Below are 16,600 nucleotides of genomic sequence, written 5' to 3' on the forward strand. Positions count from 1 at the left end.
CCTCAAAAATTCTTCTGTTTAATTTGTGTATTGAGATTGCCAGTATAAATAAAGCCAGATATATTACCTCCATCTGTAGAGCAGTATTTGATTCAATCAAGGCTTGAATAGCAGCATTGATATCCATTTGTTTCTGTGTAAAACAAAACCATTTGAGATCAGCAATAAGATCAACACTGAATGTTCTCAAGTAAAGGCTGTAAATTTTGAAAGCACTGCTCTTAAAGTATACCAGACTTATGTGAAATGGATTTGTAACTCTTATGGTTAGACAGATTTTGCAAATATTGCCTGATTATCACAAGGACAATATGCTGCCTTCATCCAGATCTCAAAAGTCTCCTAATTAAAATAGGACCAAAATCTAGGGCCCTCAAATGAAAAACTATTTGTCCCTGCTGCAGGAAAACACACATACACTATTACTCAACTGGAAGAAGAATGAAATATGATCTCCTCACTTAATAAATTGTAAAGTGAACAATAAATAACTGTAATAATTTTTAACAGCTACATTCTTGGAAGGAAAGCAGAATAAAATACTACTGTCCTGAGGTAGTCACCACATTAGTTTAATCTGATACTTCTGTGGTCTTAAAAACAATTTCTAAGTTGGAAAATGTACCATTAGTCCCAAAAGAAATAATTCAGCATGAATCCAATCTGCTTCTTCATTTAATAAGAGATATTTTTAGAGAAAAATTCAGCATAACCATAAGTAAAAGTATTTTTGTAATTAAAGAAAATAAGCTCGGAAGCTAAGAAGCACGAGTTGGGAGAAGGTTTTGGGAAATGGCATCTTTGTAGGGGAACCAAGCAAACTAATTTCTTTCTGGATGACTGTACTGCTGAGATACCTTTTTACTAGGAAGTTCACACAACAGAAACTGTTTTGAACAGATAATCTGAAAAACTAGTTAAAATGATGTAACAATCAATAAAATATACTCTTTGCTTCAACATGTGATTTTCATATTGGAAAATAATTGGCTCATTCTGCATATATACTGCCAAACACTGTGACATTGACAGTAAAATGGTAAGCAAAAAAAAAAAAAAAAAAAAGAAAAGAAAAGAAAGTTGTCCTATGGAGCTTAAGTTTAGAGGGGAGACAGGCATTAATCAAACCATCTGAAGATACATCATTATACATTGTGATATATGCTCTGAAGAAAGGTGCATGAACCTATAAGAGAAATTAAGGAGCTGATCAAATATGGAGGATATAAGAGGTTAGAAGGGATAAGTCAGGGAAGGCTTCCCTGAGACAGTGACAGTTGAGTCAAAATCTGAACAACAAATAGGAATTTTTAGGGAAAGTGTAGGAGAGCTTTTTGAACAAAAGCAACAAACATGCACAAAGGCCATGAGACATGACCTACTCAAGAAGCAGCCAAAAAGGTTACCCTAAAATGTTCTCCACAGATAAATAACTATCACCATCGTGCTTGTGCAAATGGGCAGAATTTTTTATATGGGCCACACAAAAATATTGGCACTAAAATGAATGGAAAACTGAGTTGAGTGCTTAGTGAGCCACCTTTATACATCCACTTGATATCCTGTTGGTGATTAAAAGAGCACTCACTAGAAAAACTAGCATAGGGGTTCTCAAACTCCTCAGAATCAGAATTCTTTTGTACTTTTAAAATATTATTAAGCACCTTGAAGAACTTTTGCTTATGTGAGTTTTAACTTGATAATTACCAAGTGCTAATTTACTCATGTGCTAATTGCTTAAAGTAAGTCCATTGTATATTAGTATACATAAAATAGTTTTATGAAAAATAAGTTTTTCAAAACAAAAAAGTAGTGAAAAAGTATTACTGTTTTATGTTTTTATACAGGTCTTTAATGACTAAATGATAGCTAGATTCTTATATTTTCTCCTGTACTAAATCAGTTGTGACGCATTATTTTTTATTTTGTTATTTATTTATTTTTTGGCAGTGCTGGGGATTGAACCCAGGGCCATGTGCATGCTAGGCAAGCACTCTAATATTTATTTTAGTTAAAATATATGAAGAAAGTTTGGCCTCAGAGATATGTAGCTGAAAAAAGAGAAGTCTTGTAGTAGCTTTTTCAGGTATCTTTGATATTATACCAACACTCAACAAGTGGTAGTGTGTGGGGTCCTCCCCTCTCTCTACCAGTCTACCATTCTAACACTGAGCTACTTCTCCAGCCCCCCATGTTTTGAGGAGCAGGCAAAGATTTATTTAGGAATACAAGGAGATTTATTCAAAAAAGCAAACAACAAAGCAGGATACACACACGAAGGAGAGGGAGTATGGGTGCTTGAGTAAAGTGTGCTTTCGGGGTGCTGGGCTCTTCTTTTTTTTTTCTCCCCACATTTTCTTATTGATGCATTATAGTTGTACATAATGATGGGATTTATTCATACACACACACACACACACACACACACACACACACACACACACAATATAACAATATAATTTGGTCAATATCACTCCCTGACACCCCCACCCCCATCTCCTACCCCTTGATCCCTTGTCTTTTACTGATCTCCTTTTGAATTTCAAGAGATTCACTCCACTTTCTTTTCCTTTTTCCTCTCTAGCTTCCACACATGAAAGAAAACATACAACCCTTGACCTTCTCAGTTTGGCTTATTTTGCTTAACATAATGGTCTCTAGTTATCCATTTTCCTGCATATTCCATAATCTCATTTTTCTTTATGCCTAGCCCTTTTATTCTTTATTTTGAGTCAGGGTCTCATAAAGTTGCTGAGGCTGACTTTGAACTGGCAATCTTTCTGCTTTAGCTTCCTGAGTGGCTAGGATTACCATGCCCTGCAGGTGGTAGTTTCTTGAAGGTGGCAATGTGAAAACTGGAACAGTTCAGGAACATCCTGAAATGTTTTACATTAAAATTCATTGGTCTATCTTGAACTTTGACAACAGTTCTCACCTATGCATGGTTTTATTAACACCATGCACTGATCATTCAGAAAACATTGGTTCATGGAATTATGCAGATCTTCCAAACGCTAACACGTTTCAGTATTTAAAAAAAAATTACATTTGTTAATATCATTACCAATCTCACCAGAAAAGCATGCACACTGAAGTTTTCAAATTCTTCATAATAAATAAATATAAGTTTCTCCCAATTCTTTTTTTCTTTTTTCCTTTGGCAATACCAGGGATTGGACCCAGGGTACTCTACCATTAAATTGTATCCCCAACCCTTTTTATTTTTTTAATTTTGAAACAGAGTCTGTCTAAATTTCTGAAGCTGTCCTCAAACTTGTGACCCTCCTGTGTCATCCTCCCAAATCATAGGCTTGACATCACAGGCTCCTTTCATTCTCTCTCTCTCTCTCTCTCTCTCTCAGTGGGGATATTAGAGATTTAACTCAGGCATGTTTTACCACTGAACAATATCCCCAGTCCTTTTTAATTTTTGTGACAGGGTCTCACTAAGTTACTGAGCCTGGCTTTCTTGACCTTGTGATCCTCCTGTCTAAGCCTTCTGAGTTGCTGGGATTACAGGTGTGTACCAATTGTACCTGGTTCTTGTTTCATTCTTTTTCAAGAAAATATCTGCCAAATACTCATGTCTTAATAAAACCGGTCTGTTATGTAAAAATGATCTTTCATGATAAAAGAGGTAAGTTTAGTTTGCTACTCAGACAGTTGTACATTGCTTTTTTTTAAGTCCACAACTCTACTTCCAGTGTACTGTACAAGTGCTTTACATGTTCTTCCATTTCATCACACACAATATTAAAAAGACATGTACTCAAGATTAGAGTTCAGGAACAATCAGAAAAAAATGGCAATGACCTCTTGAGTCTGTCTTCTATAAAAGCAACAAGGAAAATTGCCACCAAGTTTTTCCAGAATTATAGACATTAATGGAATGCGTGAAACAATTTGGGAAATATTTATATAAGAAAAAGTTAAATCTTGATAAAAGCAGTAAGCTTTGTAGAGTTTTAACTTGCCCTATTCCCATGCCCATCTTTCCAGCTCAGCAGTAGCCCCGAAAACCATTAAAGTTTATGGGAGGCCAGTGTTTTGGACTAGCCTTCTGGACTAGGCCCCAGAGGACAGGAACAAACCAGAACAGAATCTGTGATAAGTGCCATGTATAATCAAATTAAATTTTGAAACGGGCCAGTTTTGCACAAAACAGATTCAGTCAACCTGAGTTAGTGTAATAAGGAATTCCCTTATTAACCCTATAAAGAAAGTAACTTTAAAATGATGAATTCATTATTTGTTCTGTTTCTGTTTTTTTCAGCCCGTTCTGCCTAGAAATCCCACCTCTTCTGCTTGGTTCATCAGAATAATAAATCTACTTTATAGAATGAGGTATTATTCAATTCTAGAATCACAAGTGCCAATCAGAACTTTAAACTGTGTTGTAATTATGAATTTTTAAAAAATTAACAGTCTTCATTCACAGTGAAAAACCTACTAGAGAATGGAACTGGATTTGTTTCAAAGCTTCATTTCCAGAAAATTGTTACCATTTGAACTTTCTGGTAGTTCCCTGGAAGACACTACTTGCAACGCTGTCTTTATTTTACCTGTCTTAGAAGTCATACAAGATGAAAAAAATTATTCTACTTATTCAAGAACACCATGAACTTCCCTAGACATATCATAATCTGAGTGTTAAATGCTATGGATAATTTTGAAAGCAGAAAGAGAGGAGTCTCATCATACCCAAGAGACACTTAATCAGATTAATAGCTAATTTCTCAGAAAACCACAGAAGTGAGCAGGCAGTAGGGTACAATATTGACTGCTGAAATAAAAGGATGCCAACCAAGAATTCTATATCCAGTAGAACTATCCTTCAAAAGTGAAAAAAAAAAAAAAATTAAGACATTCTCAGAGAAACAAAAAACAGAATTCATTCATAGCATACTTACTCTACAAAAATACTAATGGGAGTCCTTTAGGCTGATATTAAATAACAGTAGGTGAACACTTAAATTCACATGAAGAAAGGAAGATCCCTGGTAAAAGTAACTATAAATATAAAAGGTAGTGTAGGCTCCAAAAAACCAAAATAGTCTTTAAAAAGAACAAAATTGGAGGCATTATGCTTCCTGATTCCAAAACTTTCTACAAAGGGACTGTAATCAAAAGTTTCCAAATGGCATAAAGAGAGACACATAGACCAAAGAAATAGAATAGTCTGAAACTAAACCCTCACATTTATATTCAAATGATTTTCAATACGATGACAATGAGGAAAGGACAGTCTTTTCAACAAGCATGCTGCAAAAACAGGATATCCATGTGCAAAAGAATGAAATTGGATCATCTATCAGATTCAAAATTAACAAAAATTAACTTGAAGTGGATTGAAAACCTAAACATAAGGGCTTAAACTGTAAAACCCTTAGAAGAAAACAAGGGAAAGGCTTCATGACAGCAAATTTGACAATCATTTCTTGGAATGACAGCAAAATCATAGTTAATGGGAGAAAAAAATAGATAAATTAGACTATTCAAAATATTTTAAAAAGCTTCTGTTTATCAAAGGACAATATCAAGTGTGAAAAAGACAACAAATGGCATGAGAGAAAATATTTGCAAATCATGTATCTGGTAAGAGATTAATATTTAGGAGATATAAAGAATTCTTATGACTCAAACAACAAAATATCATGCACTTAATTTAAAAAACAGGCAGTGTTGAGGGCCGTCTTGGACAAAATGGTGCCTGGCAGTGAGCCAAAGGGCACTGGCTACCAAAATAAGGAAGTACCCAAAAAGGCTGCTTGCTTACTAGTTCCTTGAAGACTTATGACGTGTTAATGCCAAGCTCAAGGATTGGCTATCTAATATCATGCCGCGCGTGGACAGCTTGTGATTTATATAGTGTTATGCTGGCATTCCTCTGCATGCTCTCCTGCGTGAGAGAAAGCTTTGGTATAATTGGCTGATAAGCTAGGAGCCTGGGGGAGGAGAGAGAGAGAGAGAGAAGAAGGAAGATAGGGAAGAACAAAGGAGGCAGAAAAACAGGGAGGATGCAATAAATCTCGTCAAACTAAAGATTAGTGGTGTCTCCTTTTTCCACGCCAGTTCCGCTGGACGGAACAAGGCAGCCTGGTAATGTAGGTTAGTGGTAGAGCACTTGCCTGGTATGAACAAGGCCCTGGGTTTGATCTCCAGCACAACAAAAACTAGAAACCTTCAATAGACATTTCTTCAAAGAAGATATATAAACAGCCAACAAACACATGAAAATAGGCTCAATATCATGAATTGTTAGGGATATGAAATAAAAAAACCACAATGGGATATCACTTCACCACCATTAGGATGATGGATATTAAAATAACAGAAAATAAAAAATGTTGGTGATGATGTAGAAAAATTGGGACCCATGTGCGCTGCTGGTTTGACTGTGAAGTAGTAAGGTGCTACTGAAAAAAGTATGTCAGTTTTTCAAATATTTAAACATAGAATTACTATATGATCCAACAATTTCATTTGTAGGTATATTCCCAAATGAGTTGAAAATGGGGACTCAGATATTTGAATATCCATATTCATAGTAGCAATATGCACAATAGCCAAAAGATGGAAGCAATATTGTGTCCATCTGGATAAAATATATTATATAAATTCAATGGAATATTATTCAGCCTTAAAAAGGAATGAAATTCTAACATATGTGTACAATATGGATGAACTCGAAGACATTATGCTAAGTGAAATCAGTCAGTCACAAAAGAACAAATACTATATGACTTGACTTATATGCAGTACCTGGAGCAGTCAAAGTCATAGAGACAGAAAGTAGAATGATGGTTGCTGGTAGTCTGGGAAGGGGAGAGATTGGGAGTTATTGTTTAATGGGTACAGAGTTTCAATTTTGGAAGATGAAAAAAGTTCTAGAGATGGATGGTGGTGATCACTGCACAATTATGTACATAATGCCACTGAGCTACACTTACAAAAGGTTAAAAAGGTAAATTTTATATTATGTATGCTTTACCACAATTAAAAATAATACATAAATATGCTACCTTATCCCTTGGTCCCAACCATCTCACTTCTGGGAAATGTGCTATAGATATTCTACATATAGAAAATGATATATACATACATAAAGTGATATGAATAAGGACAGGACATTAGTATTTACAAAAGATTAGACACAACTTAAATGCTTATCAATAGGAAAGGATTGAACAGATCACAGGTATTCTTTTTTTTTAAAATGTTTTAGTTGGACACAAAACCTTTATTTTATTTTTATGTGGTGCTGAGTATTGAACCCAGGGCCTCAGGCATGCTAGCAAGCGCTCTACCACTGAGCCACAACCCCAGCCCCACAGGTATTCTTAAGTGACATGACTTGATTTATTTTTTTTGAGTGTGTGGCAGTGAAGAATGTAATGACTATTACTAGATTAGTAGTCTGGTAGTTAATTCAAGGAATTTTAACCACCATTTGTGCAAATTACAAGTTACTAAAAGTAATTTGTTTTCGATAGGCATTAGAAAGAAAAGAAATTTCATAGCACTAGGCCACTTGTGAATTTTCTTAGTGAGTTCCCTATTTCCATAATTCCCACTCTATTCCCAAAGCCTACTTTATGCCTAGCATACAACAGTCACTCTATTGTTGAATAAATTGTTGAATTTATTGATTTTTTTTCTTCAGGGGTATCCTTTAGGGAGGGCAGGTCTGGACATACTGTATTAAGAGGACTTGTCTAGGAAGTCATTCATTAACACCTAAGTGATTAGGTACAGTGAAGGGGTCCATGAAAATAGCTTTCTCCATGTACTCCAGTTAAAGAGAACATATTACTACATGAAAACGTCTTAATGTTTTTTAAAAATACAAGCATGTAAAGTGAAAAATACAGAATAAAGAGTGACCAGATTGTCACTTCACAGTCAGGAATAAGGAGGAGAATTAGATAGGGGGAATCCATTATATTTTGGGGGAAGGTAATCTTCATAATTTTCTCCCAGGTTATTTGAGTAAAACATAGATCTAGTCTTGGCACCTTAGTATTTTGAGTAGTGTTATTTTTCAAACTTCTGAAGTCTCAAGATCACAGGATGGTGAAATGAAAAACTGAAGGGATAGGAACTAATTTCACCTTCTCCATGTGGAGGTGTTGTTGGCTCTAGGGAACCAGGACCATAGCAGCAATTGCCCTCTCTTAAGTCCCAACTGAAGTTCCATATTTGACATTTTAATTGGGATAAAGTTCAGAATTCCTTATCTCATTTACTAATTTTCAATAATTATTATTTCTACCTCATGCACCAAACACAGACATATATACCCACTCTGTTTTTCCCTTTACTCTGCCAATCACTTTTGTTTAACTTTAACATCCTAAAATAGATTTCTTTATTAGTTTAAGTACTTAACCTATATACGCTTAGGTCTGGTCATTACCCTATCCTACATCCAAAATCACCATCAATATATGTTTCCTTTCCTGAAACAGGTCCTTTTAGATCTTCTTCTGCTTTAGGAACTTTAGCAAATCAAGTTAGTTCCAGAAGGGGTTGGACTACACCAGAGGTTTCCAAACTTACCTTGACACACATCTGTTTTGTAAGAAACAGTTTTTTATATTATGACAAGGTTCACACATATATTTAACTGAAACATAGTTTTATACAATATTCTTACTATTGATGATAGACTGATTTTTTTGTTTCTTAATGTCTGCTTTTCTTATTGAGGTAAAATTAACAACATAAAATTTACCACATGGACCATTTAAAAAGTAAAATTCAATCGTTTCTTATAGATACTAATAATAACATGCAACTATTACCAATCTCTACTTTCAGAACATTTTGATCATCCCCAAAAGAAAACCCATACCCATTAAGCAGCTACTACCTATATTTTTTGTATTTTATTCTATCTCATTTCAAAAGAAATGGAACTCACTAAGTTGTTCTCACAGTCCATTGACCAATTAATCACAACTCACAGTCTGAAATATCTGCTAAATAATTGCTGAGGAGGCTCGTAGTTCTAATTATATGATCTTATTCCATTCTAGACACTAGTTCTCTCTAAGTGAAACTTTCAGTTTGGAGGATTCACACTAAAATTTCTACATGTGATGTAGTGTGTGTGTGTGTTTTGAATGCATGCATGCATTCATTCTATAAATACTTATTAAGGCCTTCAATGGAAAAGAAACTTAAAAAATAGTCTCTACCTTGAGAAAGCTCACAATCTAGAGGGGAGACTAACATGAAAACAAACATGTATGAAAGAAATAGTATCAGTTCTACCTTTCAGTGCAATGAGAGGATGGAATTAAAAAGAGTTTCACAGAAGATAGGATCACAAGCATCTTTGGAAACAATATTTTGGTGTTTTGCCATTGTCATGTAGATTTCTGCTCTACAAGTTTTATCCTCAGCAGGGGTACATTGCTACTTTCTCACACAGGGTTCTGCAAGTTCCAGAAAGGTTGTATATAGGAAAGAAGAAGGTAGACAGAAAGAGGAAGACAAAAAGAAGAAGGAGAGAAAGGGAGAAAAGAAGGAAACAAAAAACTAACATTTATGGAATACCTACCATGTGTCAAGCATATGCATTTTCTAATTTAATTCTACTTATAATTCCTCAAAGTATATATTCCTACTCATATTTTTTCTCAGAGAAGAAACTTCCCACATAACTTATTTCATTTTAGGAACACATACATTTTCCAAATAAGACAGAGATATGAGCCCAAGTTTTCCAATATACATCTTTTATTTGCCAATGAAATGTAATTCTTTAAAACTTGGACCTGAAGAAAACTGAAATGAAGAGTGATTATCACATGAGGCAAGTTAATACTGACTGTCTCCTAGATGGCTCCTGCCAGAGTGGGTTAGTGTCATGGATCACAGAACATAGGCATCTGGATTTTAACACTCATTGTAGTACTACTTGGAGATCAGATGAAAAATATGACTTTCCACCTTGCTGCAGCATTATCTTCTTTAGTTCCTCCCTGAACCTACTCAAGGCAGTTCCACCAGGGTCAGCTGCAGAATGAGCTCAACATACTAGTGTGGACAGCTTGGCCAAGTGTAAAGAATATTGACCTGGAAGTTCAAGTCCTTAGTCTTGCTCTGGGTCTTCTCAGCATTCAGTCATGGGGAGTCACTTACCTTCTTTGAATTTGTTTTTCATCAGTATAGTAAGGATAGAATTCCAGGATCTCCTTACTATAGGAGTTTTGATACTTCACATAAAAATGCTGTATAAACTGGAAAAATCTACATTAATGCCAGATGTTATGTTCATGAGAAAAGCTCTTGTAATAAATATCTAATATGACCTAAAAAAAGAACTTGCTACATCCTGAGAAGACAGCTATGATATATCAAAGTCATTTTAAGGTGAGAAGGCCACTGATGAGCATACTCATAACTGATTCAAGGACCAGGGGGCAAGAAAAAAAATCCAAGATAAGTAGAGAATGGACTGAAGATTTGAAGAAAGACATCCTATTAAGGTTCATGCAGGGAATACCTATCAGTCAAATGGTCAGAAAAGGAAAGTGATTTTTAAAAATCATGGAGAAACAGGTCTCCTGTTTCCAAGTAGATAATCATGTTTGTGGCTCCTTGCTTGGAAATTATTTCTTGTCCCAGTGAAAAATTCAGGGAAATGAAGAGTTCCTGACCTGCTGAGAGTAGACCACAGTGAACAACCATCTATAACTCTCAGAGATCTAAATGATCCTATAACAACATGAGAAATTATTATTACTTGGAAGGCATAGAAATGATCATGTTTGGGATAATGTAGTCTACAGTTGATATCCTTTGGACAATAAATGTGACCATGCACTAGTGCATTTGACCAGCAGGCTGGGAAAATGAGGTAAGGATGAGTTTGGGGTTACAAGGAAACCTCTGGAAGGGAGCAGGAAGAGAAAGAAATTGCTGATTATGAGAGAAGATACAAAGCCTAAGAGAAACCAAACTTAGAACACCAGAGGCCGAGGGTATAAAGCTAAAGCAACGGAAGTGTTGCCTGAAAGATAAGGGCTGGGAGCTGAAGAAATAGCTCCTTTTGAGAGTGCTCGCCTAGCATGCGCAAGGGCCGCTGTTCGAATCCCAGGTGTCTCAGAGGAAAAAAAAGGTAAGGGTTGGTTAGATAACGAGAAAATACATGAGAAGTGTGAGATGTTCTACGTTCACCATCAATTAAGAAGAATTCATATACAACCTAAGAAATGGTAATTCTGGCTGGGAAGGGAAACAAAACAAAACAAAACTGAAAAACACAACCAAAAAAACCCTTCCAACAACAGCAATAACAACAACAACAAATCTAAAAAGGAGAGCTATGTTCCAGAAGTAGGAAGAAATGGAGGGTGTTAGCATTTTTTGAAGACTTATTAAATGTCATATACTGTGCTGAATGCTTTACTTTCTATTAAATATTCAAAACCACCCCAAAAGTGGGAGATACTGTTTTCATTTTACAGATAAGACGTCTGAGGCTTGAATTTCAAGTCAGCATACAGTTGGGCCAGCTTTATATCAACTAAGCAAAAAGACCAGAGGGATTCAAGGACAACTAACGGGGTGCTAAAAGAAGGAGCTTAACAAAGTTAATATGACATTCTAAGAGAAACAAAGCAAAACCAAACCAAGAAAACTTACTTTTGGACCTGGTGCTCCAGGTGGTCCCTACAACATAACAAATTTAAAAAATCATTTATTTAGTAGACATCCCAAACAAGGCAAATTTATCTTCATTAATGGTTAACAGATATAAATGTAAATGTACTCACTGGAGGCCCTGGTTGACCTTTTGGGCCTTGGGGACCCTGAAAGAAATAGAGATAAAGCATGATATGTATAAGCTTGGTTTTCGGTTTGGTGTAAGAAGGAGAACTAAGATTGAGCCTCTATACATTGTTTTTACACATGAGGCAAGCCGTATGATTCAAAATTGCTTTAGTATTTCAAAATTCTTCCACTTAACCATCATTCATATTCATGAGCAAACTGGATATGTACTTTCCTGTTTTACTGATATTACCAGAAAATAAATTTACTCATTTTAATAAATTATTACAAATGTTTATATTAAAAATATTAATACGGTCTAAGCATGTTTCTCCTGTTATTTCTACCTATCCCCCACTTAGTCATCAAAGGCAGAAACTTCAGTGTCCTCAGACATCTACTTTTCCTTCATATACCATAAGCTGGATACCATCATTCTTTCAAAATACTTCTCCATCTTCACAGCAACTGTTTTGGATCAGAGCTGATCATGTACTGTGTACTAAATGTTTTTGTCCCCCTTAATTCAAAGGCTGAAGTCCTAAGCCCTGATGTGCTCAAGGTAATTAGGTCATCATTAGGGTGCAGCTATCATAAATGAAATCAGTAGCCTTATAAAAAGAGATGTGAAAGAGGTGATCTGTCTCTCCTCTGTGAGGATACAACAAGGTGGCCTTCCGCAAACCGGGACAAAAGCCCTCACCAGATACGGACTCAGTGGGTATCTTGAGTTTAGACTTCCCAGCCTGTGAGAAGTAAATGCTTTTTATTTAAGCCCCTCTAGCTTATGGTAATATGATATAACTTCTGAACTTACATAAACATAATATTTTGCCTGTACTCCTACTTTTACTTTTTGACTTTATTTTCTCCACTATGCTAACTGCATTCTACTTATAAAATGGAAATCTAATAATGCCCATTATTTAGTTCAGTCATTCAGTGGCTCTGTATTGTTTAGAGAATAAAGTATAAATTTCTTAATAGTTTGAATAGCTACCATTTACTGAGATCTTATTATGTACTAAGTTATATTTCCATTTTACAAAATAATATGGAATGGTTAAGTTATAAGCAAATAAGGGGAAGAGATAGGATTAAAATCCAAGTTAATTAATTATAAAAGTATAGACCAGGTGCAGTGGTGCATGTCTATAATCCCAGCTACTTGGGAGGCTGAGGAAGGAGGTAGGCTAGTCTGGGTAAGTTAATGAGAGCCTATCTCAAAATAAAGGACTTGGGGTGTAATTCAGTGATAAAGCACCCCTGGGTTCAACCACTAGTACCAAAATAAACAAATAACAAACAAACAAACGAATAAGTAAATGTTCTGAGTCACCATGCACCACTACCTCTTCTTAAGGTCTGGTCCTTATTTTCATTTACCATCCCCCTGTACAACATTCATACTCAATTACTTATGCAATCTTTCAAGTTCTTTCATACATGTATGTGCTATTTCCTTGACCTGGAAATACTCTACCTTTTTCATATGTTGAAGACCCATTTCTGTTCTAGTACTACTTAAACATGACATGTCCATTTGCCTATCCACCATGTCACCTCCTTTCTTTTCATCTACTTTGGCATTTTGTGGAACAGATATCCTGGAAAGTCCCTAAGAACACTTAAAGTATCTTAGATAACTTTTCATTTTCTGGAAAAAGAATATCACCTAATAGTAGGTATTTGATAATTGTTATTTAATAATTGAATGAGTGAAATGATGATAAAATTAATTTGTATTGATTCAGAAATTAGAAAAGTTTAAACGTATATAGTAAAATGTCAAACGTTATGCAGGCATTTTAAAAAGTGAAAAAGCAATCATTGTTAAGGTCTTGTACATTTGCTTAAAGTCAACTTGTTAACACTAAATATTGAGACAAACTCAGATTATAGTTATCAGATGGCAAATAAAAATTAATCTCCATCTGAGTTTTGTGTGATCTTGACATTATGGTTGACTTAGTATTCTCTTTTATTGCCAAAGCTGTTGATCCTGAGCACACTGTAACAGCTAGAACAAAAAACACAGAGTAACTAAAAAAGGGTAGAGTAATCCAACATGATGCTTGCTGGATATTTCTTAGTTTGCATGGTTTGTGATTACAATCTTAAGCAAAGAATGTATAAAACTTGTGCCTCAGAAGCTGCGTGTTACTGAAATGTCATAATAGAGAAAGCCTTTTAAATATACAGAGGTTTAGAGTAAACTTTGCTAAATTTCTCCTTTCTGGATCAACATTGTAAAAATGATAAGCAGCTGTAATATTTTACTCTATGTAATATGTTTCTGACATTTGCAATCTCTCTCTGAGGGTTCAATACAAAAATATATATCCATATGTGACTGTGAAAGAGGAAATTATCATAGAAGAATGAAGAAAAGGTTTCTACTACTGATTTTATTGAGTTCATTTTGGTTTAGTACTCAGAAAAGTCAGTTTACCACAAATGTGATCGAACAAAATACTTCAAAACCAACAAGGCAGGGCAGGGCAACCCCAATATAACAACTTCACAAAATAGGTCAAGTAGTAAAATAAAACAAAATATGATTCTAACAAGAAAATTTTTGTTAGTATTTTTTACTCCTCTAGTTAATACACCACTAAGAAGTGATTCAATTTTTATATGTACTACATAAAGCAACCTATAATAGAACTAAGATGATTTCCTAAAGGGGAACCAAATTAACATGAATGCTTATGTTGGTTATTTGGCTGTAATGAAAACACTGCTTTTGAATCACAATAGATTCTCTCCTCTTAATTCCAGAATTTACATATGATCTTCTTCAATTGACAGTTTATCATCAGACTTTAAAAATACCAATAAATGCATATCCTTAAACCTGCATAGATTAGTCTTTTCCTTTATGTAAATCCTTTATGTCATTTCATTATTTAATTTCCTTTATGTAATGCCATCTTGATTTAACTTCATGATCTCTACTTTACCTGGCTCAGTTGCAGAGTTTCCCTTTTCTCATTTATAAACTGGGGAGCTATCCTTGCGGGATGTTTAAGCATCCCCAGTCTCCACCTACTGCATGCTACTGGCAACTCTTTTTTTTCCCAGTCTCAACAACCAAAAATGTTTTGAGACATTGTCAAAGTCTCTTGTAGGTGGCAGGGCAAATGGTTCCTGTTGAGAACCATTGGTTTAGACTTAATTGAGAGCTTAGTAATATTAAATAAGATTCAGTAGGTAGTAATGTAACTAGGATGGAACCAGAGAGCTACAAAGCCTAAGACATGACTAAATCAGGAATCTACTCTTCAGGCTGTCATATGAAGGGCTAGGCTACTCCTGATATTGGTTTTTCACTTAAGTTGTTCTTAATCCTTATTTTTCTGAGAGGCACAATGATTTCTAGAAAAACATAATTGCATGGGAACTGGGAGACCTGGACTCTAGTCTTTTCTTTGTAACTATTTTGTTATATGTCCTAGGATAAGTTGCTATAACACATGGATCTCAGAAATCTTGACAGTAACATAACAAGTTTCGTGAAAATAATTTCCAAAATTCACTTTAGGATTGTGATTTTCAAGTGCTTTCTCAATTTTATTCCTCACACTTTATATCTGGAGAAAGGAGGCATACCTGGGTAAACAGGTTGGAAATTTTAAATTTGAAATTTATATGGATATAGGGAATGTGTACTTGAATTAAAAGAGTAATAGTTTTTCATTTGAATGAATTATACTATGAATTTTAAAAAGAAACATGTACATATTTGCTTTCAAATTCTTCATTTGTTAAGAATTGAAACTAAATTGTTAATTTGTTAATATTTAGGAAATATTTTTTCGTATCTTAGTTTTTCCTCATTTGCTTAAAACATCCTTCTCACATGCAAGTTGGAGGCAAATAAGATTCTTTTGCTAATCAAGGATTATGAAGACATTAATTTACAAGTAATATTTGAGAAATATTGAGAATATTTCAGTGGCCTTCTTCAGCATTTTACTAATTTTCATTAAATAATATGCTTTGAAAATGAAGCAGCTAATCTAAAAATCCATGTAGAGATTATTCTTTTTTCCTACTTCTATGGTGTAAGTTATATGTTTTAAGTTGGGAAATTCTGTCATGGTCCTTTTCAGACAATTGGCAGTGGAATTTTATTTCTGCTGTAGTTAAAAATTTTATTTTTTTTACTAACTGTATTCTACTATTTCTTAAAGTACTCCTTGTATTACTTACCCTCAACATTAATTATGTACTAAAAGTGTTTTGGGATCTCATGGAAGTAGGACATTTTTTAACTTTTCAAGATTAATTTGCCAGCAACACAATAATTTTGGAGTAGCAGGAGAGGAGAGAATTCTACATTCTATCCATTAGGAGGTCTTTGTAAGATGCCACAAAACTCTGGGTCTGTTTAAAGAACATATATGAGTTGAGGGACTTATTTCTAAAATAGCCATGGATAGGCAGAATAAAGTAAACACAGAATAGAAAGAAATTCTATATACAGCAATACAGAAACAGCTCTTTTAGTGTGGAAAGGAACGTTTTGGGAGAAACTAGAATTTATAATGTTAAGTTACAGGAGATATGAAGCTTTCAAACCAAGAAACCCAAATTCATGCTGAAGGATGAACTTTTAATGTGTTATGCAATGAGCTGTGGTCTTTGTATTTTTTAAAGTCACAGAATCATGCTTTGTTCTAGATATAAAACTATAAGAAGAGCATAGCTTTAGCAATTCTTATACTAGCTTCATGGAAAGTTTGAGAAATAGATTAATAAAGCTAATCTCAAGTGACTGTTGTGATTCTGATCTTTGTATGAAGAGTGAAAT

At 34.6% G+C, this 16,600-nt stretch overlaps 1 protein-coding gene across 6 annotated transcripts in view; it reads right to left on the reverse strand.

Annotated features, from left to right (window-relative positions):
• COL24A1 (collagen type XXIV alpha 1 chain) overlaps positions 1 to 16,600 on the reverse strand; it is a 375,093-nt gene that overhangs the window by 13,034 nt on the left and 345,459 nt on the right. For all 6 annotated transcript variants that reach the window (XM_079139420.1, XM_079139419.1, XM_079139418.1 and 3 more), the window contains 3 exons: positions 11,787 to 11,822; positions 11,656 to 11,682; positions 68 to 133 (listed from right to left, as the gene is read on the reverse strand). In XM_079139420.1, coding sequence (XP_078995546.1) covers positions 68 to 133; positions 11,656 to 11,682; positions 11,787 to 11,822 — 129 coding nt within the window. The remainder of the gene's footprint in view (positions 1 to 67; positions 134 to 11,655; positions 11,683 to 11,786; positions 11,823 to 16,600) is intronic.

This window comes from Sciurus vulgaris (genome assembly GCF_902686455.1).
Source record: "Sciurus vulgaris genome assembly, chromosome: 1".
In the NCBI taxonomy this organism is placed as follows: Eukaryota; Metazoa; Chordata; class Mammalia; order Rodentia; family Sciuridae; genus Sciurus; species Sciurus vulgaris.